Raw genomic sequence first — 25,640 nt, forward strand, 5'->3', positions numbered from 1 at the left:
GCTCTGGTGAGGGTTCGGTGCCCCCTCCTCAAGGGGGGGGGGTACTGTTGTGAATTCTGCTCTTGGGTTCCCTCCGGTGGTTGGTGGTGGTAATGCAGTTATCCCTGGGTTGCAATCCTGGGCAGGTGTCTCTGCTGATTGCAGCTCTGACTGGGCTATTTAGGTGTGCAGGATTCATTAGTCATTGCCAGTTGTCCATTGTTCTTGGAGGTTTTGCATCTCTGTCTGGTTCCTCCTGCTCTGCTGCCATAATCAGCAAAGATAAGTGTCTGGTTTTTGTTTCTTTAGCACACATGCAGTGTTCTTTACAATTCAGTGCTATTCATTGTTTTTCTTAGTCCAGCTTTGACTGTGTTTGGATTTATTCAGTCAAGTTGGATTCTCAGGAGATGCAGATATACATTCCATGTCTTTAGTTAGATGGTGGAATTTTTGTATTATCTGCTGTGGATATTTTTAGGGTTTTAATACTGACCGCTTAGTATTCTGTCCTATCCTTTTCTATTTAGCTAGAGTGGCCTCTTTTGCTAAATCCTGTTTTCTGCCTGTGTGTGTCTTTCCTCTTATACTCACAGTCAATATTTGTGGGGGGCTGCCTTACCTTTTGGGGTTCTGCAGTCAAGACAGAATTCCCATTTCCATCTATAGGGGTATTTAGTCCTCCGGCTGTGTCGAGGTGTCTAGGATGTGTTAGGTACACCCCACGGCTATTTCTAGTTGCGGTGTCAGTTTAGGAATTGCGGTCAGTACAGGTTCCACCTACTCCAGAGAAAGTCCATGCGGCTCCAAGGTCACCAGATCATAACAGGTTATTCCATCAAACCAACTGATCCTCAAAATCATATCATAGTCCCCACTTTTCTTTGGCAGCATCTGAAATCCTGGTCTCCATACTAATTAGAGTTTCTGAAAGACATCCTGTGATCAGCGTATCATCAGTAGATGCTTGTAACATAATGGGATTATCCAAAATGTACAACCCCTTTAACTAGGAATCTTGAAACTTTCAGATGCCTTGGAACACTATGGCTACGTTCACACTTTGCGGGTTTTGCCGCGGATCCGCAGCGGATTTGACACTGCGGATCCGCAGCAGTTTTCCATGCAGGGTACAGTACAGTGTTACCCTATGGAAAACAAAACCCGCTGTGCCCACGCTGCGGATTTCCACGGAAAAAGCCGCGCGGCTTTTCTGTGGAAAAAAAAGAAGTAGCATGTCACTTCTTGGTGCAGAATCGCAGCGATTCTGCACCCATAGAAATGCATTGATCCGCTCACTTTCCGCATGGGGCTGTGCCCACGTTGCGGGAAGTTAAGCGGATAATGTGCAGATGGTACCCGGGGTGGAGGAGAGGAGATTCTCCTCCAGGCCCTGGGAACCATATTTTGGTGTAAAAAAAAAGAATTAAAATAAAAAATGATGCTATACTCACCTCTCAGCGCTGCCCGCGGCGTCCGGTCTCAGTTGCTGTGCGAGCAGGACCTGCGGTGACGTCACGGTCACATGACCGTGATGACGCCGCGGTCACATGACCGTGACGTCACGAAGGTCCTTGTCGGCACAGCCGCCTGCAGCACCAAGGTGATCCGGACATCGGAGGGTGAGTATAACCAATTTTTATTATTTTTTACATTACTATTGATGCTGCATATTGCTGCATATGCAGCATCAATAGTATAGGCGGAAACCTGCAGCGGAAACCGCGGAACAAACCGCGATAAATCTGCAGGGATAACCGCAGCGGTTTTGCCCTGCAGATTTATCAATTCCGCTGCGGGATTAACCCGCAGAGCAGGCCGCAAAGTGTGAACGTGGCCTAATTCTGATTTCTAGAACAAAAAATCGTGAAAACATGACAAAGGGATAAGCGGAGGAAAAAGTTCAGAGGATGATACAGTAATAAAGATACTAATAACAGAAAACCCATATACATTATTGGAGGCCAGAGGGGAGGGAAACACCAATTATCCCCTACCCTGGGCCAAACAAAGTTAGCTCCAATACAATATGAAGAAACAATAGGAGAAAAAAGGAGCAAGAATTCTTCATGAAAGTCAAAACATCAATTTGATTACATAATTAAAATTGTAGAAAAGTATTACAAATAAATAACGCTATAACACTTAACATACCAATGCAATGCAGACAGCCAGATCCCCACCTTCACAAGCCCCCCCAACCACAGTAACAATAACAGGTGCTGGCCCGTCACATGCAAATTAATCCCATAATTATGGAAAAAGATTAAAAGGAGGCCAAAACCATGGCAAGCAAAGCAAATAGTGCATACATGTGAATGCGCTAAGCGTACCCATAATTGAAAATGTAGCAGTAAACAATACAATTATGCCATGCTTACCAGTGACAGGATGAGGGACAAGAGAGGTCGGGTATAAGATCCCGACGCACGTTTCACGGAAGCGTGGGGCCGCTTCCTCGAGGGAAAGTAATAAAGATACTAATATAGATAATTATTAACAATTGTGCCTATTGCATTTACGAAAGGAGACAATCTAATGACTCAAGTGATCTTGTAATGTATAAAGCTCAATGCACTGATAAGAACTCGCCTCACTATGTCTTGAGCCTCATTCAGATGTCTCTTTTTTTCACGTACACAAAAATGGTACCAGTGTCATCAGTGTTTTGGATCCATGTGTTTGGTCAGTGTGTCATTAGTATTTTCCATGTATGGATAAATAAATCAATTATAAAGCTTCTCCTATACTTTAACAATGTTAAATACGGACAGCACACGGATTGTACACTGATGTCATCCATGTTCTCTATGTTTTTTTCCACTGACCCATAGACTTGTACAGGCACTTTCCATCCTTGATACAAAAACCCGACAGGTCTACGTGAGTTTTACATGGACACATGGTCTGTGAAAAATCACGGACATGTGAACAGCTCTATAGACTATAATGGGCACATTTTGTATCCATGAAAAACGAACATGTAAGTGCAACACTGATGTCTGAATGAAGCCTTACAGAGGTTGTCCCATTAAGACATCTCCAGTACAGATGCCATACAAGCCAGAGGGTGGTCTAAAAGATTCTCCCGTTCTGATAGCCTCAACCCATCCATGCATTATATGGACAGTCATTCACTTAAAGCGTAACCGTCGTTTTAATTTTCATTTAAAAAAACAGTAGTACACATGAAAATAAGCAACTTTGTAATATATCTTATCAGCTAAATCTGAGTTTGACCAGAGCGTGATCCAATTCTCTCAGAAGAGGAGATGATGGAGAAAATAATCCTTCATCTCCTCCATTTTGTCAGTCTGTGGAAATCGGAGGTCATCCTAGTGCAGTCTGTCAATTTCCACAGTGACAGCAGGAGCGGCTGATGGGAGTATTCATCAGCCGTCTCCTGCGCTGTAAATAAATAAATAATTTAAAAAAAAAACAGAGTGGGTTCCCCTCTATTTTCTATAACCAGTCAGGCAAAATTCACAGCTGGAGGCTGCAACCCTCAGCTGTCAGCTTCAACAAGGCTGGTTATCAAGAATAGAATAGTATGATGGTTTAGACCTAAGGGGTGGGTCCCTTCTGGTCATGGTGACTTCTTTTAGGTTTATATTATCAAGAATAGAAGGGTCCCCACGCTGTTTTTTTATTTAAATAAATAATTTAAAAAAAACGGCATGGGGTCCCCCCCAATTTTGACAACCAGCCTTGCTAAGGCTAGGGGCTAGGGGCTGCTATTCTCAGGCTGGTAAAGGGCCATTGATATAGTCCCCCCAGCCTAAAAATAGCAGCCCGCAGCTTCCCAGAAACAGCATATCTATTAGATGCGCCAATTCTGGCGCTTTGCCCGGCTATTCCCACTTGCTCTGTAGCGGTGGCAAGTGGGGTTCATATTTGTGGGGTTTTGTCACTTTTGTATTGTCTGGTGATATCAAGCCCACGGCTTAGTAATGAGTTCTCATCTTTGGTTCTCATCTCCTCAGACAGTTCTCTTCTCTTTCTGTTCTCCATACTTAGTGTGGCATACACAGACACACAATGCAAAGATTGAGTCAACTTTGTCCCTTTTTATCTGGTTACAGATATGATTTTCACATTGTCCACACCTGCTACTTTCTATACGTGAGCGTGAACGAGCATCACGTGCTTGAAACAAAGGTTATTACCCACAATTTTGGAAGGTGCCAATTTTGTCCGGCTCATTTTTGGTTTTGTCTGAAATGATATTCAATTTGAATTTTTTTCCTCTGTTTTTTTGTGTTGTTCCAATACACACAAAGGAAATAAACAAGTATAATAAAACATGTGCGACTGCAACAGTTTTCTGGGAGAAATACTTCATTTTCTGGAAACTTTTCAAGGGTGACAACACTTTCGCCCATGACTGTATAAACATTTCTGTATTAGTTGTATATATTATTTGATTATATCCCACCTATAGTATATGTGTGACATCTTTTTGTTTCGTTGTGCACATCTGTATATAAGAAAGTATTTTCACTTCTGTACTGCTATGATTAGTGATCAACTAATGAAAAGGAAAAAAGAAAGCGCTTCCTAGTGAGCCACCAAGATTGGAAAAGGATGGAAACAGAGTCAAAAACTCTCATCTGATGAAGATATGCTAGGAGCATAATATCCAAAATACATGGAAGGGAACAGTGGGCTGCCAGACCTCTTCCCACCGATATCCCGGGGAAGGGTAGGGTAAACAGATGAGTAGAAGTTGTAACACTGGAAAATTGGGAGTTGGTGGGCGCTTAATCCACTACACTGGTCTACAGTTGCAAAAAGACCTTTATTGAAGGTGCAAAATAACACATATTTTTATTTGTTTGTCTTTTTTAATGGGCAAGAAATAAACTTAATTTTTACTCCTACAGGTGCTGCCCACAAAAATAGAATATCATCAAAAAGTTAATTTATTTCAGTTCTTCAACACAAAAAGTGAAACTCGTATATTATATAGAGTCATTTCAAACAGAGTGATCTATTTAAAGTGTTTATTTCTGTTAATGTAGATGGTTATGGCTTACAGCCATTGAAAACCCAAAAATCATTATCTCAGTAAATTATAGTAATTAACAAAAAACACCTGCAAAGGCTTCTTAAGCATTTAAAAAGGTCCCTTAGTCTGTTTCAGTAGGCTCCGCAATCATGGGGAAAACTACTGACTTGTCAGATGTCCAGAAGGCAGTCACTGACACACTCCACAAGGAGGGTAAGCCACAAAAGGTCATTGCTACAGAAGCTGGCTGTTCACAGAGTGCTGTATCCAAGCATATTAATGGAAAATTGAGTGGAAGGAAGAAGTATCGTAGAAAAAGGTGCACAAGCAACTGGGATAACCGCAGCCTTGAAAGGATTGTTAAGAAAAGGCCATTCAAGAATTTTGGGGAGATTCACAAGGAGTGGACTGCAGCTGGAGTCATTCCTTCAAGAGCCACCACACACAGACGTATCCAGGACATGGGCTACAAGTGTCGCATTCCTTGTGTCAAGCCACTCATGACCAAAAGACAACTCCAGAAGCGTCTTACCTGGGCCAAGGAGAAAAAGAACTGGATGGTTGCTCAATGGTCTAAGGTGTGGTTTTCAGATAAAAGAACATTTTACATTTAATTTGGAAATCAAAGTCCCAGAGTCTGGAGGAAGAGTGGAGGCCACAATCCAAGCTGCTGGAGGTCTAGTGTGAAGTTTCCACAATCAGTGATGGTTTGGGGAGCCATGTCATCTGCTAGTGTAGGTCCACTGTGTTTATCAAGACCAAAGTCAGTGCAGCCATCTACCAGGAAATTTTTGAACACTTCATGCTTCCCTCTGCCGACAATCATTTTGGAGATGGAAATGTCATTCTCCAGCAGGACTTGGCACCTGTCCACACTGCCAAAAGTACCAATACCTGGTTTAAAAACAACAATATCACTGTGCTTGATTGGCCAGCAAACTCGCCTGACCTTAACCCCATAGAGAATGTAGTATTGTCAACAGGAAGATGAGAGACACCAGACCGAACAATACAGACGAGCTGAAGGCTGCTACCAAAGCAACCTGGGCTTCCATAACACCTCAGCAGTGCCACAGGCTGATCCCCTCCATGCCACGCTGCATTGATGCAGTAATTGATGCAAAAAGAGCCCCAACCAAGTATTGAGTGCATTTACTGAACATTAGTGATGAGCGAGCGTACTCGTAGCTCAGGTTTTCCCCAGCACGCTCGGGTGGTCTCTGAGTATTTATCACTGCTCGGAGATTACGTTTTCATCGCCTCAGCAGCATGATTTACAGCTATTAGCCAGCTTGATTACATGTGGGGATTACCTAGCAACCAGGCAACCCCCACATGTACTCAGCCTGGCTAATAGCTGTAAATCACTCAGCTGCCGTGATGAAAACTAAATCTCCGAACACTAACAAATACTCGGAGGTCACCCGAGTGTGCTTGGGAAAACCGAGCAACGAGTACACTCGCTCATCACTACTGAACATACATTTCAGTAGGCCAGCATTTTGAATTTTAAAATAATCTTTCAAGCTGGTGTTATAAAGTATTCTAATTTACTGAGATAATGACTTTTGGGTTTTCTTTGGCTGTAAGCCATAATCATCGACATTAACAGAAATAAACACTTGAAATAGATCACTCTGTTTGCAATGACTCTATATAATATATGAGTTTCACTTTTTGTATTGAAGAACTGAAATAAATTCACTTTTTGTTGATATTCTAATTCAGTGAGAAGCACCTGTATATTGGTGCTGGATTACAATGTCTTCATTATTTTCTTATCATCCTTTAAAATAGATTCATAACCACGCACTTTAGATTGTTGCTGGATGACAACATGTATTTCTCCTTAATGCAACCATACGTATGCATGATCGTTTTGACCGATCATGCATGGGAAGAAGCTGCTGTCCCCTCTGAAAACCGTTTATCTTGCCAGAGAATAAAAAAATCAGTCAAGGTAAAATACAACAATCTGCTTGTTCACTCCTCATTTCTCCCCTGAATCTGCCTTTGGGAATCCCTGCTTACAATAGATGGTCAGTCCTACCCAAAATTAATATTAATCAAGTGAGAATGTTCAGCCTAAATCCAGAGAATAGCAAGTCAGCTGATCTGTGTGTATTCTAAAAAGTATTCAGTACCTAAAAACAACAATGGAAAACCTGCTTCATTTAGACGAGACGAGAGCCATCTGATGATTACAATATTTCTTCACTCAGACCAAGATATATCCACCACTATTACCTTCATCTGGGTATAGTTCTGACATACGCAGTCTCCTAGCACATAATATCAACATTCCTCCTCTTGCATTATGAGCATGTTTTGCCACATGAGTTCCAGTGCAGAAAGAGAATCGGAAATAAATAACAATGGCCGACGTGTAACATCTAGGGCCTGATTCATCAAAGTTTTAGTGCCAAAATTCTGGAGTTTTGGCGCCACTTATGCTACTTTCTCCCAGCTCGGTCAACATTGGCAGAGCTGGGTTGGGGGGTTGGGGCGTGATGCCACGGTTTGTCTAATTCATAACTAGGTGTGCTATTCTGTAACATTTCCCTAATCAAGACAGTCGAGAGAACTGACGGTCTTAATGACTTGGGGCCCTAGTGTCCAAGATAGCAATATTCATGTCTTTTGATAAACTGTACATTACAGAACAAATAAAAGAAAAATAGATTTTTATGTGATAGGTAGATAGGTAAAGGTTGCGATGCAACAAGATGCATTCACCGGTGATTTATTCAGCATCTACCTTATAGCATTCTTCACTTCTGCGTTTTGTAGAGGTTCTGAGATGTTTGATGGGGTTGTAACCACAAACCAGAAGGACACTCTTGGAGTCACGTTGCAGATCAAAACATTTGAAATCCTGTGTATAAAAAGATAGCTTAGTGAACTCAGTCAGTGGTATCTCAAATTCATCTTATTGTAGCGAGGTCTTTTACATGTTATTTATTGATGTGTTTTCATTCTGTTTAAATTTAGGATGGATATACAATGAAGTTGAGGGGAATAATGTAAAGCCTTAAAGGGAATCTGTCACCCCCTGGATGAATTTAAGCTATTACTATGGGCATACAGGTAACAGAATGGAATTACCGTGCAGCAACTGAACAGAGAAAGCAGGGATTCCTTCCAGGCACCATACGCCCCGGAGCCTGGAAGACATCATTACCATAAAACTGCTTTTATCAACATTTAGACCGCAGCTATGAGGCATACAGGTAAGACTGGTTTACCATTCTATTACCTGTATGCCCATAGTAATAGCTTAAATTCATCCAGGGGATGACAGAGTCCCTTTAAATTAAAGATTAATCAAAACTAAAAAAGAAAAAATAACAAGTGGTGATGATCTTCACTATATGGTACATTAGAAGCTCATCTGTGTGGTGGGGAAATCTATTTGAGGTTTGCGGGTTTACATTTAGCAATAAGTCATGCTCCTAAGGGCTCGCTCACACAAGCTTATACATCAGAAGAGTGCTATCTGATGTTTTATTGGATAGCACTCGGACCAATGTTATTTTATGGGGCACTGAAGATATGTACCTTTTTTCTCATGCCAGTTCGGAATGAGAAAAACAATCACAGCATGCTGCGAGTGGATTCGCTAATCAGATGGCATGCACCCATACAAGTGTATGAGAGCGTATAATTTATATTGAGGGTGTCAACAATTTTGCCTGGCCTATTTTTGGGGTTTTGTGTTAAATTATGCCCAATTTGCCTTTTTTCCTGTTTTTTTGTGTTGTCCCTATACACACAAAAGGAAATAAGCGTGTATAACAAAACATGTGTAATTGCAATAATTTTCTGGGAGAAATACTTCATTTTCTGGAACAATTGCAATGGTGCCAAAACTTTTGGCCATGACTGTATATGGGGGCCTTAAAGATTACAGTCATTATTGTATTAACTATTCATGGAACTTACTGAATTGCATTGTCCACATGAGATCGCATGGTAAATACCATCATAGCTTTAAAGAGAAACTCTTCATCAGCGTTCCATGCATACTGTAAAAGAGGAAAAGGCAATGGTGTCACAGATTGTATGGACTGTAATACATGACCAACCATATCTGGCTCATCTCTGCACATGGATCCTCAGTATAACTTCTATGCATATATGGTAATACATAATACATAATTTTTATGCCTGATTCATCAAATTTTTCACAAATATTCGTTTTGCTGTGAATCATTTGTCATGAAGATACTGGAAAGCCGACAATTGACCTAAAAGACATGTATAACACTCTGAGGTCTCCTATGACTGTATCCAACCCCTTTAAAGCTACTCAGTGCAAATGCAGCATTAGCAATGTCGGTGACCTAAACATATATGGCTTGGGGTAAAGAGATGGTATCCGTTCTGGACCACTCTGCTGTCACACGTTATTGATATAGTCTCTTCAGTATTTTACAGCTTTCTGTTTCTGTCTGTATGAATAAGCTGTGATACCCTCTCACATTCCAGATTCACCACAAAATGGCTGCTGCATTCCCTGCCTCTGCTTTTATACAAGCATTATGAAAGCCTCATTTGTGAGGTCATGATATCCTTATTCTGCAATGTGTAAAATGACAGCGACAGTTTAGGCAAGTCAAGAAAAGCGAATTACGTATTGATCACATTTGTCAGGATCAGCAAATTCCTAAAAATTTAACACAAATTAAATTTGCATTGAATTAATTGAAGTTGCTTTTTTTGGAATAAATCTGTATACTTAAAACTTTTTTTGCAAGATGTTTAATGGGAGCTGTAAACCATCCATGCTATTTGGTTTTCCTTGAATGAACCGGTGTGAATATCCTGAGTCACAAACATATCTTTGTCCCTGTGATTTTCCAAATGAATACAAGCTTTATCAATCTGAGCAGCTGAACTGAAGTCTGCATTTTAACCATTTGCCATGAGGTCAAAACAAATATCTACAGCTATCGAGACAACTTGCCATATTTGTCAGCTTTCATTCGGAAAGACTTAAGAACACTTGAATTATGTCTGATTTTTTAGGGATACAATGTGGATGATGGTGTACAGTACTTTTTTAGGGAGATTTCAAATGAAAAAAATATTGGAACAGAATTATTAGACAATATTATCATTGCTTGTACAGTTGCATAACAAATAAGTGAATACTTTGGAATAGTCTATATTACTGTATTGATTACTAATAATTGTGGTCTGAATGTTATCTGAGTTCGAATGAAAAAGAAAATCAATATAAGTAAATAACACAGGTTTATATGTTTTATTGAGCACCTTGTGCAAACATCCACAGTGCAGGAGAAAAAGTAAGTGAACCTTTAACTTTAAAAACCTGTAGATCCCCTTTAACATCAATCACCAGCACCGGACATTTCTTGTAATTAGCACAATGTTGAACATGAATTTTGTACGATGTCTCACTATTACCATATAGCAATGTTTCTGGGTTCTTTGATCCATGATTCTTCTGTCCTGTGCCTTTATTTGCATTAAATAAAACAAATTTTATTGTTCAAAGATGGGACTGGTGACTGCTGTATTCGTTCACTCTTTGCTTCTGCAGAAAATATTTCTGGGAAATCTTCATGTAATGCCACGGCATCTATATAGGCTTGAGATCAGGTCGTTCCGAAACAAAAATCTTCTCTTTCAACCATTCTTTAGTGCACTTACGCGGTGTGTGCTTTGGTTCATTGCATTGTTGGGTCACCCAATGTCACTTCTGCTTGACGTATGGACGGCTGGCCCGACATTCCCCTCCCTCAAAGTAAAGAAGCCCCAAAGCATAATGTTCCCTACCCCATAATTCACAATTGGGTTGATTTTTTGGTGTTGGTGTGCTATATTCTTTTGCAACGGCATAAATTAAAACTAACATAAAATCTCCAAACAGGGCTTCTATCACAATTCATTAATAGTATTGGTCTTCTCATACATATTAGAGGGACATTTTTGGTCCCATTGGGCTTCAGAGTTCAGATACAAAGACAAACCGCTCACACACAGTAATTACACACCTGTTTTGTTCCCTCTAGGCATAGCTTTATGTTTTTGTGCTAAAAATGTCTATATCTGTCCATAGAACATTATTTCCAGGAGCATTGGGACACCATGTTGTCCCAGGCAAATTTGAAACAGACTGCAAAGTTTGTTTTTTCGCGGTTCCCTTCCCTGAAAATATGGTCAATAATTGCTAATCTAAATGATCCATAGTTATAAGTGGTGTACCCCAAGGTTTAGTGCTGGGTCTGCTGTTATTCAACCTATTTATTAATGATACAGAAGATGCGATTAATAGGTTTCTATTTTTGCAAATGACACCAAACTTAGGGTACCGTCACACAGTGCCATTTTCATCGCTACGACGGCACGATTCGTGACGTTGCAGCGTCGTATAATGCGGTCACACGTTGCAATACACGGCGCTGGAGCGATAATTTCATGACGTATTTGCGATGTAGAAGCCATTGGTTACTGTGCGCACATCGTATACGACCTGTGTCACACGATGCAATCATGCCGCCACAGCGGGACACTAGACGACGAAAGAAAGTTTCAAACAATCTGCTACGACGTACGATTCTCAGCGGGGATCCGGATCGCAGTAGCGTGTCAGACACAACGATATCGTAACGATATCGCTAGAACGTCACGAATCGTGCCGTCGTAGCGATCAAAATTGCACTGTGTGACGTACCCTAAGCAGTCTATGCAGTCTAGTTACAAGCTGACTTGGATAAACTTAGTGTTTGGGCATGTACTTGGCAGATGAGGTTAAAATGTGGATAACATGCACAGAAGTTGACACAAATGGGTTTGAATGGCTACTAAAGGTAACATCCTCACCTATGACCTGTTTGCTTGTAATCAGTGTGTGTGCATAAAAGCTGAACGAGTTTCTTTGATCCAGACAGACTCTTGCATCTTTCATCCAGCCACTGACATTTCTGGATTGTGAGTCATGGGGAAAGCAAAAGACTCGTCACCGGATCTACAGGAAAAGGTAGTTGAACAGTATAAAACAGGAAAGGGATACAAAAAGATATCCAAGGAATTGATAATGCCAGTCAGCAGCGCTCAAACTGTGATTAACAAATGGAAAATCAGGGGTTCTGTAAAAACAAAACCACGGTCAGGTAGACCAACAAAGATGTCGTTCCACAACTGCCAAGAAAATTGTTCAGGATGCAAAGAAAAACCCACAAATAACATCAGCTGAAATACAGGACTCTCTGAAAACTAGCGGTGTGGCTGTTTCAAGATGCACAATAAGGAGGCACTTGAAGAAAAATGGGCTGCATGGTCGAGTCACCAGAAGAAAGCCACAGTATTAAGAAATGGGGTATGTGAACTTTAGATCAGGATTGTTTGGATGTTTTGGGTTGTTATTATGATTTAAAAAGAGAAAACACAGTAGTTTGACAATAAATGGATTCACCCAACCACTAACCAGGAGTGGAGAAAAGGTTTTGGTGTTATCATTCATATTCTCTGAAAAATGGCCAAGAAAGCAAAAATTCTGCCGGGGTATGTAAACTTTTGAGCACAACCGTAAGTGTGAACATTACTACATTGTTCCAGTACAAAAATGGCCCTTCCATAAAGTATGGTCAAAAGTGGTTTCATGTAAAACACACTAAAAAGATAATACACACGTGGTAAAAATTGTTGGTACCCCTCTTTTAATCAAAGAAAAACCTGAAATGGTCACAGAAATAATTTGAATCTGACAAAAGTAATAATAAATAAAAGATCTATGAAAATGAAAAATGAAAGTCAGACATTGCTTTTTAACCATGCTTCCACAGAATTTAAAAAAAAAAAAAGTAAAACTCCCTGAAATAGGCCTGGACAAAAATTATGGTACCCTTAACTTAATATTTTGTTGCACAACCTTTTGACGCAATCACTGCAATCAAACGATTCCTGTAACTGTCAATGACTTCTGCACCTCTCAACAGGTATTTTGGCCCACTCATCAAGAGCAAACTGCTCCAGTTGTCTCATGTTTGAAGGTTGCCTTTTCCAGATGGCATGTTTCAGCTCTTTCCAAAGATGCTCAATAGGATTTAGGTCAGGGCTCACAGAAGGCCACTTCAGAATAGTCCAATGTTTTCCTCTTAGCCATTCTTGGGTGTTTTTAGCTGTGTATTTTGGGTCATTATCCTGTTGCACGACCCATGACCTGGACTGAGTCCAAGCTTTCTGACACTGGGCAGCACATTTCTCTCTAGAATCCCTTGATGGTCTTGAGATTTCATTGTACCCTGCAAAGATTCTAGACACCCTGTGCCAGATGCAGCAAAGCAGCCCCAGAACATAACAGAGCCTCCTCCATGTTTCACAGTAGGGATAGTGATCTTTTCTTGATATGCTTCATTTTTCCGTCTGTGAACATAGAGCTGATGTGCTTTGCCAAAAAGTTACATTTTTGTCTCTTCTGTCCATAGGACATTCTCCCAGAAGCTTTGTGGCTTGTCAACATGTAGCTTGGCAAATTCCAGTCTGGCTTTTTTATGATTTTTTTTTTTCAACAATGGTGTCCTCCTTGGTCGTCTCCCATGAAGTCCACTTTGGCTCATACAACGATGGATGGTGTGATCTGACATGGATGTTCCTTGAGCTTGAAGTTCACCTTTAATTTGTTTAGAAGTTTTTCTGGGCTCTTTTGTTGCCATTCGCATTATCTGTCTCTATGATTTATCATCAATTTTCCTCCTGCGGCCACTGTTATGAACTGGTGGTTTAGGAGCAACATGGGCATGGGACGTGCTCTGGAGGAGGTGGTACCTGTACTGACCGCAGTTCCTGAGCTTAACACAACACTAGAAGTAGCCGTCACTACGTAGTTCCTGTCACTCCCTAGACACCTCGTCACAGCCGGAGGACTAACTACCCCTAAAGATAGAAACAGGAAAGCTATCTTGCCTCAGAGAAAATTCCCAAAGGACAGACAGCCCCCCACAAATATTGACTGTGAGTGGAGAGGGAAATGACATACACAGAATGAAACTAGGATGTAGCAAAGGAGGCCAATCTAGCTAGATAGATAGAACAGGACAGAATACTGTGCGGTCAGTATTAAAAACTAGAAAAATCCACCACAGAGTTTACAAAAATCTCCACACCTGACTAAAGGTGCGAAGGGTAAATCTGCTTCCCAAAGCTTCCAGCTTAACTGAATAAATCCATACTGACAAGCTGGACTAGAAACAACATAGAATGTGCTGAACGATTAAGTCCACAACAAGTGGAAAGCAAAAGAACAAAGCAAGGACTTATCTTTGCTGAACTGGTCAGAATATCAGGGAAATCCAAGAGAGATGTGAATCCAAGCAGGAACCATTGACAACTGGCACAGGCTGAAGGATAGAGCCAGGATAAATAGCCGAGCCAGAATAGACGATCAGTGGAAGCAGCAGCTGACTGCTAAATCCAAGGAGCAGCAGTTCCAATTAAACCCACCGGAGGGAGCCCAAGAGCAGAACTCACAAAAGTGCCACTTACAACCACCGGAGGGAGCCCAAGAGCGGAATTCACAACAGTACCCCCCCCCTTGAGGAGGGGTCACCGAACCCTCACCAGAGCCCCCAGGCCGATCAGGACGAGCCAATTGAAAGGCACGAACCAAATCGGCAGCATGGACATCGGAGGCAACAACCCAAGAATAATCCTCCTGGCCATAACCCTTCCACTTGACAAGATACTGAAGCCTCCGCCTCGAAAAACGAGAATCCAAAATTTTCTCCACCACATATTCCAACTCCCCCTCAACCAACACCGGGGCAGGAGGATCAACCGAGGGAACAACGGGCACCACATATCTCCGCAACAAAGATCTATGGAAAACATTATGGATGGCAAAAGAGGCTGGAAGGGCCAAACGAAAAGATACCGGATTGATAATCTCAGAAATCTTATAAGGACCAATAAACCGAGGTTTGAACTTAGGGGAAGAAACCTTCATAGGAACATGACGAGAAGATAACCAGACTAAATCCCCCACCCGAAGCCGGGGACCAACACACCGACGGTGGTTAGCAAAACGTTGAGCCTTTTCCTGAGACAACGTCAAATTGTCTACAACATGAGTCCAAATCTGCTGTAACCTGTCCACCACAGAATCCACACCAGGACAATCAGAAGGCTCAACCTGCCCTGAAGAAAAACGAGAATGAAAACCAAAATTACAAAAGAAAGGCGAAACCAAAGTAGCCGAACTAGCCCGATTATTAAGGGCAAACTCGGCCAATGGCAAGAAAGCCACCCAATCATCCTGATCAGCAGACACAAAGCATCTCAAATAGGTTTCCAAGGTCTGATTAGTTTGCTCAGTTTGGCCATTTGTCTGAGGATGGACGCCGAAGAGAAAGACAAATCAATGCCCATCCTAGCACAAAAGGCCCGCCAAAACCTAGAAACAAACTGGGAACCTCTGTCAGACACAATATTCTCCGGAATGCCATGCAAACGAACCACATGCTGAAAAAACAATGGAACCAAATCAGAGGAGGAAGGCAATTTAGGCAAAGGTACCAAATGGACCATTTTAGAGAACCGGTCACAAACCACCCAGATAACAGACATCTTCTGGGAAACAGGAAGATCCGAAATAAAATCCATGGAAATATGCGTCCAGGGCCTCTCAGGGACCGGCAAAGGCAAAAGCAACCCACTAGCGCGGGAACAGCAAGGCTTGGCCCGGGCACAAGTCCCACAGGACTGCACAAAAGAACGCACATCCCGCGACAAGGAAGGCCACCAAAAGGACCTAGCAACCAAATCTCTGGTACCAAAAATCCCAGGATGACCAGCCAACACTGAACAATGAACCTCAGAAATTACCTTACTAGTCCATCTATCAGGAACAAACAGCTTCCCCACTGGACAGCGGTCAGGTTTATCAGCCTGAAATTCCTGAAGCACCCGCCGCAAATCAGGGGAGATGGCAGAAAGAATCACCCCTTCTTTAAGAATGCCAACCGGCTCAAGGACTCCAGGAGAATCAGGCAAAAAACTCCTAGAGAGGGCATCAGCCTTAACATTCTTAGATCCCGGAAGATACGAGAACACAAAATCAAAACGGGAGAAAAACAGGAACCATCGAGCCTGTCTAGGGTTCAGCCGCTTGGCCAACTCGAGGTAAATCAGATTCTTATGATCGGTCAAGACCACAACGCGGTGCTTGGCTCCCTCAAGCCAATGTCGCCACTCCTCAAATGCCCACTTCATAGCCAACAACTCCCGATTGCCAACGTCATAATTGCGCTCCGCAGGCGAAAACTTTCTGGAAAAAAAAGCACACGGTTTCATCAAAGAACCATCAGAATTCCTCTGAGACAAAACGGCCCCTGCCCCAACCTCAGAAGCGTCAACCTCAACCTGATAAGGAAGAGAAACATCCGGCTGACGCAACACAGGGGCAGAAGTAAATCGGCGTTTAAGCTCCTGAAAGGCCTCAACAGCCGCAGAAGACCAATTCGTCACATCAGCGCCTTTCTTCATCAAATCGGTCAGGGGCTTAACTACACTGGAAAAGTTGGCAATGAAACGGCGATAAAAATTAGCAAAGCCCAAAAATTTCTGAAGGCTCTTCACCGATGTGGGTTGAATCCAGTCATGAATGGCTTGGACCTTAACAGGATCCATTTTTATAGACGAGGGAGAAAAAATAAAACCCAAAAAAGAGACCTTCTGAACTCCAAATAGGCACTTAGACCCCTTCAAAAATAAAGCATTATCACGAAGGATCTGGAATACCATCCTGACCTGCTTCACATGAGACTCCCAATCATCGGAAAAAATAAAAATATCATCCAAATACACAATCATGAATTTATCAAGATAATTGCGGAAAATATCATGCATGAAGGACTGAAATACAGAAGGAGCATTAGAAAGCCCGAAAGGCATCACAAGGTATTCAAAATGGCCTTCGGGCGTATTAAATGCAGTTTTCCATTCGTCACCCTGTTTAATACGAACAAGATTATATGCCCCTCGAAGGTCAATCTTAGTAAACCAACTAGCCCCCTTAATCCGAGCAAACAAATCAGAAAGCAAAGGTAAAGGGTATTGGAATTTGACCGTGATCTTATTAAGAAGGTGATAATCAATACAGGGTCTCAAGGAGCCATCCTTCTTGGCAACAAAAAAAGAATCCCGCTTCCAATGGTGACGAAGACGGCCGAATATGCCCCTTCTCCAAAGACTCCTTGACCTAACTCCGCATGGCGGCATGCTCTGGCACAGACAGATTGAAAAGTCGGTCCTTAGGGAACTTACAGCCAGGAATCAAGTTAATAGCACAATCACAGTCCCTATGTGGAGGAAGGGAACTGGACTTGGGCTCATCAAATACATCCTGGAAATCCGACAAAAACTCAGGGACTTCAGAAGAGGGGGAAGAGGAAATTGACATCAAAGGAACGTCACAATGTACCCCTTGACAACCCCAACTAGTCACAGACATAGATTTCTAATCCAGCACCGGATTATGTTCCTGTAACTATGGAAAACCCAGTACAACAACATCATGCAAGTTATGCAACACCAGAAAACGGCAATCTTCCTGATGTGCTGGAGCCATGCACATGGTCAGCTGTGTAAAATACTGAGGTTTATTCTTGGCCAACGGTGTAGCATCAAACCCCCTCAAAGGAATAGGGCTCTGCAAAGGCTGCAAGGAAAAACCACAGCGCCTGGCGAATTCCAAGTCCATTAAGTTCAGGGTAGCGCCTGAATCCACAAATGCCATGACAGAAAAGGACGATAATGAGCAAATCAGGGTCACAGATAAGAGAAATTTAGGCTGTACAGTACTGATGGTAACAGACCTAGCGACCCTCTTAGTACGCTTAGGGCAATCAGAAATAACATGAGCAGAATCACCACAGTAAAAACACAGCCCATTCTGACGTCTGAATCCCTGCCGTTCTGCTCTAGTCAAAATCCTATCACATTGCATAGGCTCAGAACTCCGCTCAGAGGACACTGCCATATGGTGCACAACTTTGCGCTCGCGCAGGCGCCGATCAATCTGAATGGCTAGAGACATAGATTCGCTCAAACCAGCAGGCGTGGGCAACCCCACCATAACATCTTTAAGGGCTTCAGAAAGACCCTTTCTGAAAATTGCTGCCAGAGCATCCTCATTCCATTTAGTGAGCACAGACCATTTTCTAAATTTCTGGCAGTATAATTCTGCCGCTTCCTGACCCTGACATAGGGCCAACAAGGTTTTTTCTGCATGATCCACAGAATTAGGTTCGTCATACAATAATCCGAGCGCTTGAAAAAATGCGTCTACATTAAGCAATGCCGGATCCCCTGATTCAAGGGAGAATGCCCAGTCCTGACGGTGACCACGCAGCAGAGAGATGACGATTTTAACCTGCTGAATGGGATCACCAGAGGAACGGGGTTTCAAAGCAAAAAACAATTTGCAGTTATTTTTAAAGTTCAAAAACTTCTATCTGTCCCCAAAAAACAAATCAGGAGTAGGAATTTTAGGCTCTAAAGCTGGAGTCTGGACAACATAATTTTGGATACTCTGTACTCTTGCAGCAAGTTGATCCACACGAGAAAACAAACCCTGAACATCCATGCCAGCGCCAAAATCCTGAACCACCCAGAGATTAAGAGGAAAAAAGAGACAAAACAGACTGCAGAAAAAAAAATGGCTCAGAATTTTTATTTTTTCCTTCTTTTGAGATGCATTTAATTCATTTTTGGCCAGTTGTACTGTTATGAACTGGTGGTTTAGGAGCAACATGGGACGTGCTCTGGAGGAGGTGGTACCTGTACTGACCGCAGTTCCTGAGCTTAACACAACACTAGAAGTAGCCGTGGGATGTTCCTGTCACTCCCTAGACACCTCGTCACAGCCGGAGGACTAACTACCCCTAAAGATAGAAACAGGAAAGCTATCTTGCCTCAGAGAAAATTCCCAAAGGACAGACAGCTCCCCACAAATATTGACTGTGAGTGGAGAGGGAAATGACATACACAGAATGAAACTAGGATGTAGCAAAGGAGGCCAATCTAGCTAGATAGATAGAACAGGACAGAATACTGTGCGGTCAGTATTAAAAACTAGAAAAATCCACCACAGAGTTTACAAAAATCTCCACACCTGACTAAAGGTGCGGAGGGTAAATCTGCTTCCCAGAGCTTCCAGCTTAACTGAATAAATCCATACTGACAAGCTGGACTAGAAAAAACATAGAATGTGCTGACCGATTAAGTCCACAACAAGTGGAAAGCAAAAGAACAAAGCAAGGACTTATCTTTGCTGAACTGGTCAGAATATCAGGGAAATCCAAGAGAGATGTGAATCCATGCAGAAACTATTGACAACTGGCACAGGCTGAAGGATAGAGCCAGGATAAATAGCCGAGCCAGAATAAACGATCAGTGGAAGCAGCTGCTGACTGCTAAATCCAAGGAGCAGCAGTTCCACTTAAATACACCGGAGGGAGCCCAAGAGCAGAACTCACAAAAGTGCCACTTACAACCACCGGAGGGAGCCCAAGAGCGGAATTCACAACAGGCCACATCCAGAGAGGTTGGTTACAGTCCCATGGACCTTAAATTTCTGAATAATATGTGCAACAGTAGTCACAGGAACATCAAGCTGCTGGAGATGGTCTTATAACTTTTACCTTTAACATGTTTGTCTATAATTTTCTTTCTTATCTCCTGAGACAACTCTTTCCTTCGCTTCCTCTGGTCCATGTTGAATGTGATACACACCATGTCACCAAACAGCACAGTGAGTATCTGTAGCCCTATACACAGGTCAACTCACTGATTCCCTTTTGTCACATTATTTTCAGGGGGTACCATCATTTCTGTCCAGGCCTATTTCATGAGTTTTATTGTTAAAAAATTCTGTGGAAGCATGGTTGAAAAGCAATGTCTGACTTTCATTTGTTCACTTTCATAGATCTTTTATTTATGACTTTTGTCAGATTCAAGTTATTTCTGTGACCATTGTGGGTTTTTCTGTCATTAAACGAGGGGTACCAACAATATTGACCACGTGTGCATCTCCAGAGATGTCAAAACTTCACTATCATGAGAACTATTAATCTATGAAACAACCTACCTCATGATTTAATAACTTAATGTTCCATAACCGATATACCCGTCATTGAGAGTGTATGGAACGGTTTCAGCAGCAGCTGTACTTGCTCCACTGGACGCATCTGTGTCTAAAGCCAGGGTCACATTAGCATATAGCATCTGATACAAGAGCATCGGATGTAATATGCTAATGAAACTCGGCTCAAACTCTGTTGTCAGCGTTAGCCGAGTGTCAGTGCTCTGTGCTCCGATTTTCTCGTATGAGAGAATCGCAGCAGAGGTACAGAGGAGTCAGAGAAAGTAGTTTCTCCAACTTCACCTTTGCCGGCATCAGCGGGAATCGCACTGCACTATGATGACATCCGAGTGCAGTCCTATGTTTCACAAGCACTCATAGACTTGTATGGGTGCGTGCGATCTAATTCTCGGATGCAATCGCAACATGCTAAGATTGTTTCATCATTCCGAATCGGCATGAGAAAATAATTGCAGATATGAGCTGCCCCATAGTATAACATAGTACATGGCACCCCATCTTGGTATACCTGCCCCCATCCCCATCCTGGTATACATGCCCCCCCATCCCCATCAGGGTATACATGGCCCCCCATCATGGTGTATATAGCCCTCATCACGCTGCATACATAAAAAATAAATGCATTACGTCACTGCTATGAACCCCCTGTCAAAATTACGTTTTTTTGATAGCCGCTACATTTCAATAAAATGCAATAATGGGGGATCAAAAGATCATGTCTACATCAAAATGGTATCAATAAAAATGTCAGCTTGGCGCGGAAAAAATAAGCCCTTACCCAGCCCAAGACCACGAAAAATGGGGACACTACAGGTCTCAGAAAAAGGCGCCACTTTTTTAATTTATTTATTTTTTTTAAACCATTTTTTTTTTTTCACCACTTAGATAAAAAAGAACCTAGACATGTTTGGTGTCTATGAACTCTTAACGAACTGGAGAATCATAATGGCTGGTCAGTTTTGGCATTTAGGAACATGGTAAAAAAAAAACAACAACTGTAGAATTGCACTTTTTTTGCAATTTCACCACACTTGGAATTTTTTTCCCGTACACTCTATGGTAAAACCAAGGGTATTGTTCAAAAGTACAACTTGTTCCGCAAAAAACAAGCCCTCACAAAGTTATTATGGCTCTGGGAAGAAGGGGAGCGAAAACGAAAAAGCATTTAGGAGTATGTATAAGGCTGGAATCACATTAGCGTATGGCATCTGATGCGAGATGGTAATGACATTCTCTCCTGCTGCGAGCGTGATCCGAGTGTCAGTGCACTGAGCTCCGATAAAACAACGGGTAGCACTTGGCCATGTTATACGCTAATACCAAACAAACAAGAAAAGAGACTATGCATATAGGGCGCACACCCAGAATACAATTAAGTTGAAAAAATACAAAAAATTATTTATTAATGAGGAAGACAGAAAACACCAATAAAAACATATTAAAATACAACCAACACACCAATGGTCCTATACAGAGTAATATATGGAGACAGCTAAAGATACAATAATATATGGTGAGTCACGCCACCAACACACTGCTGGTACTTTCGTAGCATAAATAGCACAACACATATGCACAAACGGTGACTTATGTGCACAATGGCTTATGTGAACAGAGCAAGGTAGCAGGTAAACTCTGGGCGTCCCCAGAGTACCATATAGTGCAGGAGTGCCCCTATATAAATGAAAAGGCTAATGCTAGCAAGGGGGCCTCGATAAGCCTACTAAATTGCAGCAAGAGGAGATAAGTGTAAATCCACTCAAAAAAAAAAAAAAGATTTGGGAGTTTAAATACCAAAAATAGTCCCTATAAAAGGCAACGCTACCAGTATCACAGAGGGTCGAGCCTGTTAAAGTGATATAGGGAGCGTATAAGATAAACTCGCCAACTCAAACCATCACAGTGGAAGGAAAAAGGGCATCAGATGAAGCTGCATCCTGCAGCGATACGTGTGGGGCTTTCCCCACACTACTTGGGTCCTGGGACCATTCTCTTCTGACTGTATGACGGCTGACGCCACACTCTGGACTGCCTGATACGGTGATGTTCCCTCATATTTAGTCTTTTGGCTTATTTCTCTGACATTGGTCTGCCCTTTTTCCTTCCACTGTGATGGTTTGAGTTGGCGAGTTTATCTTATACGCTCCCTATATCACTTTAACAGGCTCGACCCTCTGTGATACTGGTAGCGTTGCCTTTTATAGGGACTATTTTTGGTATTTAAACTCCCAAATCTTTTTTTTTTTTATTTTGAGTGGATTTACACTTATCTCCTCTTGCTGCAATTTAGTAGGCTTATCGAGGCCCCCTTGCTAGCATTAGCCTTTTCATTTATATAGGGGCACTCCTGCACTATATGGTACTCTGGGGACGCCCAGAGTTTACCTGCTACCTTGCTCTGTGCACATAAGCCATTGTGCACATAAGTCACCGTTTGTGCATATGTGTTGTGCTATTTATGCTACATCTTTGTATCTTACATTTACGAAAGTACCAGCAGTGTGTTGGTGGCGTGACTCACCATATATTATTGTATCTTTAGCTGTCTCCATATATTTACTCTGTATAGGACCATTGGTGTGTTGGTTGTATTTTAATATGTTTTTATTGGTGTTTTCTGTCTTCCTCATTAATAAATAATTTTTTGTATTTTTTCAACTTAGTTGTATTCTGGGTGTGCGCCCTATATGCATAGTCTCTTTTCTTGTTTGTTTGGTATATGCTGCTGCTATACATTGAGCTGCACCCCTTATTATACTTACCTTATAGGTCGCAATTGGCTCCTCGCCCATTGGTAGTGCTCCCTAGCTCTCCCTCTTCCTTTGCATGATGTTATACGCTAATGTGACTCCGGTCTAACTCATACATACTATAAGGTCTAAGGAAGTGGACCCTCTGGGTCACGGCTTCAGAGCCCCCGAGGACGAGTGGACCAGATGAAGCCACCCCCTGTACAGGGAGAGTTAGGGACAGGCCCAAGGAGGGTGAAGCCGCAACTGCCGGAGCCAAAGGGACGACTGTAGTTAGAGCACAGAGAGAACGACAGGCAGTGGGGAGACGGGACTAGAGAAGTGACTAAAATGGTGGAAGCAGCAAAGACAGGGTACTAACCGATAAGATGCAGTTACTCGAGAGATGGAGGGCAACGGAGCCTTCGGACTGGCTGGGAACGGCAGGAACACAGGACTGGCAGAACAAGGCAGGAGCACGGGACACTTGGCAGGATACGGCAGGAACACAGGACTTGGCAGGATACGGCAGGAACACAGGACTAGGCAGGATACAGCAGGAACACAGAACAGGCAGGGGACAGCAAGCAGAGTACGTAAGGAACACTGCGGAGATAACACGGATCAGAGCCAAGGAACCTAAGGGGTTACTGGCGGTAAACCAGCAAACGCAATAGACGCAAAGGTGTCTAAGCAGGGCAGGCGCTGGGAAGAAGTACCCGACGGGCGCCGCCATATTGGAGGCGGAGCCGCAGGGACACGACCTCCCAGCAGCCCCAGCAACGAAAGGAGCGCGTTTGCGCATGCGCGAAGCACAGGAGGGACGAGCGCCGGAAAAGCAGGAAGACAGAGAAGAGAAGGGAGCATCGGGAGCGCGCCGGTCGGACAGGTAAGTATGAAAAGGCGGCGTAACAGTACCCCCTCTCTTACCCCCCCCCCTCTCTTTAAAACTGGAAAGGAATCTTTTTAAGATCACAGGTGCGTTGATGTTCTCCAGGGGTTCCCAGGATCTCTCCTCGGGACCAAAGCCCTTCCAATCGATCAAGTAGTAAGCCTTACCCTTAACAAATTTCCTAGCAAGAATATCCTTAACCTCAAAAGCAGCATCGGAAGAAATAGGAAAATGCGAATGCGACGGAGCAGAATGAAAATGATTAAAAATTGCGGGTTTGAGAAGTGAAACATGAAAAGAGTTAGGAATTCGTAACGAGGAGGGCAACTTCAACTTATAGGCTACATTGTTAATTTGGCTAGAAATCTCAAAGGGACCGATGTAACGAGGGCCAAATTTTTGAGAGGGAATCTTGAGTCTGATGTAACGAGAGGATAACCAGACCTTGTCACCAGGACGATACGGAGGAACATCTAAACGCCTTTTATCAGCATACTTTTTCATTCTGAAACCTGCTGTCTGAAGCGCCTCCTTAGCCTCCTGCCAAATTTTGGAGAATTCCACAGACAAGGAATCTGCCGCCGGTACACCTGAGGTGGGGGAAACAGGGAGAGGAATGCCGGGATGTTGCCCAAAAACAATGAAAAAAGGAGATTTAGACGAAGATTCGCTAGTATGGTTATTATAAGCGAATTCCGCCCAAGGAAGAAGAGATACCCAGTCATCATGATGAGCATTAGTAAAATGGCGAAGATAAGATGTAAGAATTTGATTCACCCGCTCCACTTGACCGTTAGACTGGGGATGGTATGCAGAAGAAAAATTTAGTGATACCTTCATAAGTCCACACAGAGCCCTCCAGAAACGGGAGGTAAATTGAACTCCACGGTCGGAAACGATATGCTGAGGGAATCCATGAAGCCGAAATATCTGATGAAGAAAGACCTTAGCAAGCTCAGGAGCTGAAGGTAAACCAGGCAGAGAGATGAAGTGAGCCATTTTGGAAAATCTATCTACCACCACCAAAATGACACTACAATTCGAAGATTTCGGCAAATCGGTGATTAAATCCATAGCGATGTGACTCCAGGGAACCGAGGGCACAGGAAGTGGAAGGAGAGGTCCAGAAGGAAGCTGTCGAGGAACTTTGTTTCTAGCACATGAAGAACAAGAGGCAACGAAATCCAGGACATCTTGCCGAAGTGAAGGCCACCAGTAATGGCGAGAAATCAGGGTGAGAGTCTTCTTGCCCCCAACATGACCAGCGAAAAGGGAAGAATGACCCCAACGTAAAACTTTCAGTTTGTCACGATTGGATACGAAGGTCTTTCCCGGGGGTGTAGTGATCACCTTCAGAGGCGCCAATGAGACAATCTTAGCTGGATCAAGAATATGTGCTGGTCTCTCCTCCTCATCCTGAGATTGAAAAGACCTTGACAGAGCGTCAGCTTTAATGTTCTTATCCCCGGGTCGGAAATGCAACTCAAAATCAAAACGTCCAAAAAACAAAGACCATCTGGCTTGTCGGGGGTTAAGCCTCTGGGCAGACTGGACATAAGACAGATTCTTGTGATCTGTAAAAATAACAAAAGGATGTACAGCCCCCTCCAAGAGGTACTGCCACTCTTCTAGAGCAAATTTTATGGCCAGTAATTCCTTGTCATCTATGGAATAGTTTCGCTCCGGAGGAGAAAAAGCTTTGGAGAAAAACCCACAGGTGACCAAACGACCCGAGTTAGACCTCTGAAGTAAGACCGCTCCTGCTCCAATAGAGGATGCATCAACTTCAAGGACAAACGGTTTGTTGGAATCAGGTCGATGGAGTACTGGTGCAGAAGCAAACTCTTGCTTTAGAGTTTGGAAAGCAGCTTCGGCCTCGGCAGACCAGAGATTTGAGTTTGCCCC

The 25,640-nt window shown here is 42.8% G+C and overlaps 1 protein-coding gene across 1 annotated transcript in view; it reads right to left on the reverse strand.

Moving 5' to 3' along the window:
* The window catches only part of CLTRN (collectrin, amino acid transport regulator), a 115,495-nt gene that overhangs the window by 13,519 nt on the left and 76,336 nt on the right, over positions 1-25,640 (reverse strand). The window contains exons 3-4 of the mRNA XM_077299414.1: positions 8,930-9,012; positions 7,746-7,862 (exon numbers count right to left, since the gene is read on the reverse strand). Of these exons, the coding sequence (XP_077155529.1) occupies positions 7,746-7,862; positions 8,930-9,012 (200 nt within the window). The remainder of the gene's footprint in view (positions 1-7,745; positions 7,863-8,929; positions 9,013-25,640) is intronic.

The sequence above is a fragment of the Ranitomeya variabilis genome, chromosome 3 (genome assembly GCF_051348905.1).
Source record: "Ranitomeya variabilis isolate aRanVar5 chromosome 3, aRanVar5.hap1, whole genome shotgun sequence".
In the NCBI taxonomy this organism is placed as follows: domain Eukaryota; kingdom Metazoa; phylum Chordata; class Amphibia; order Anura; family Dendrobatidae; genus Ranitomeya; species Ranitomeya variabilis.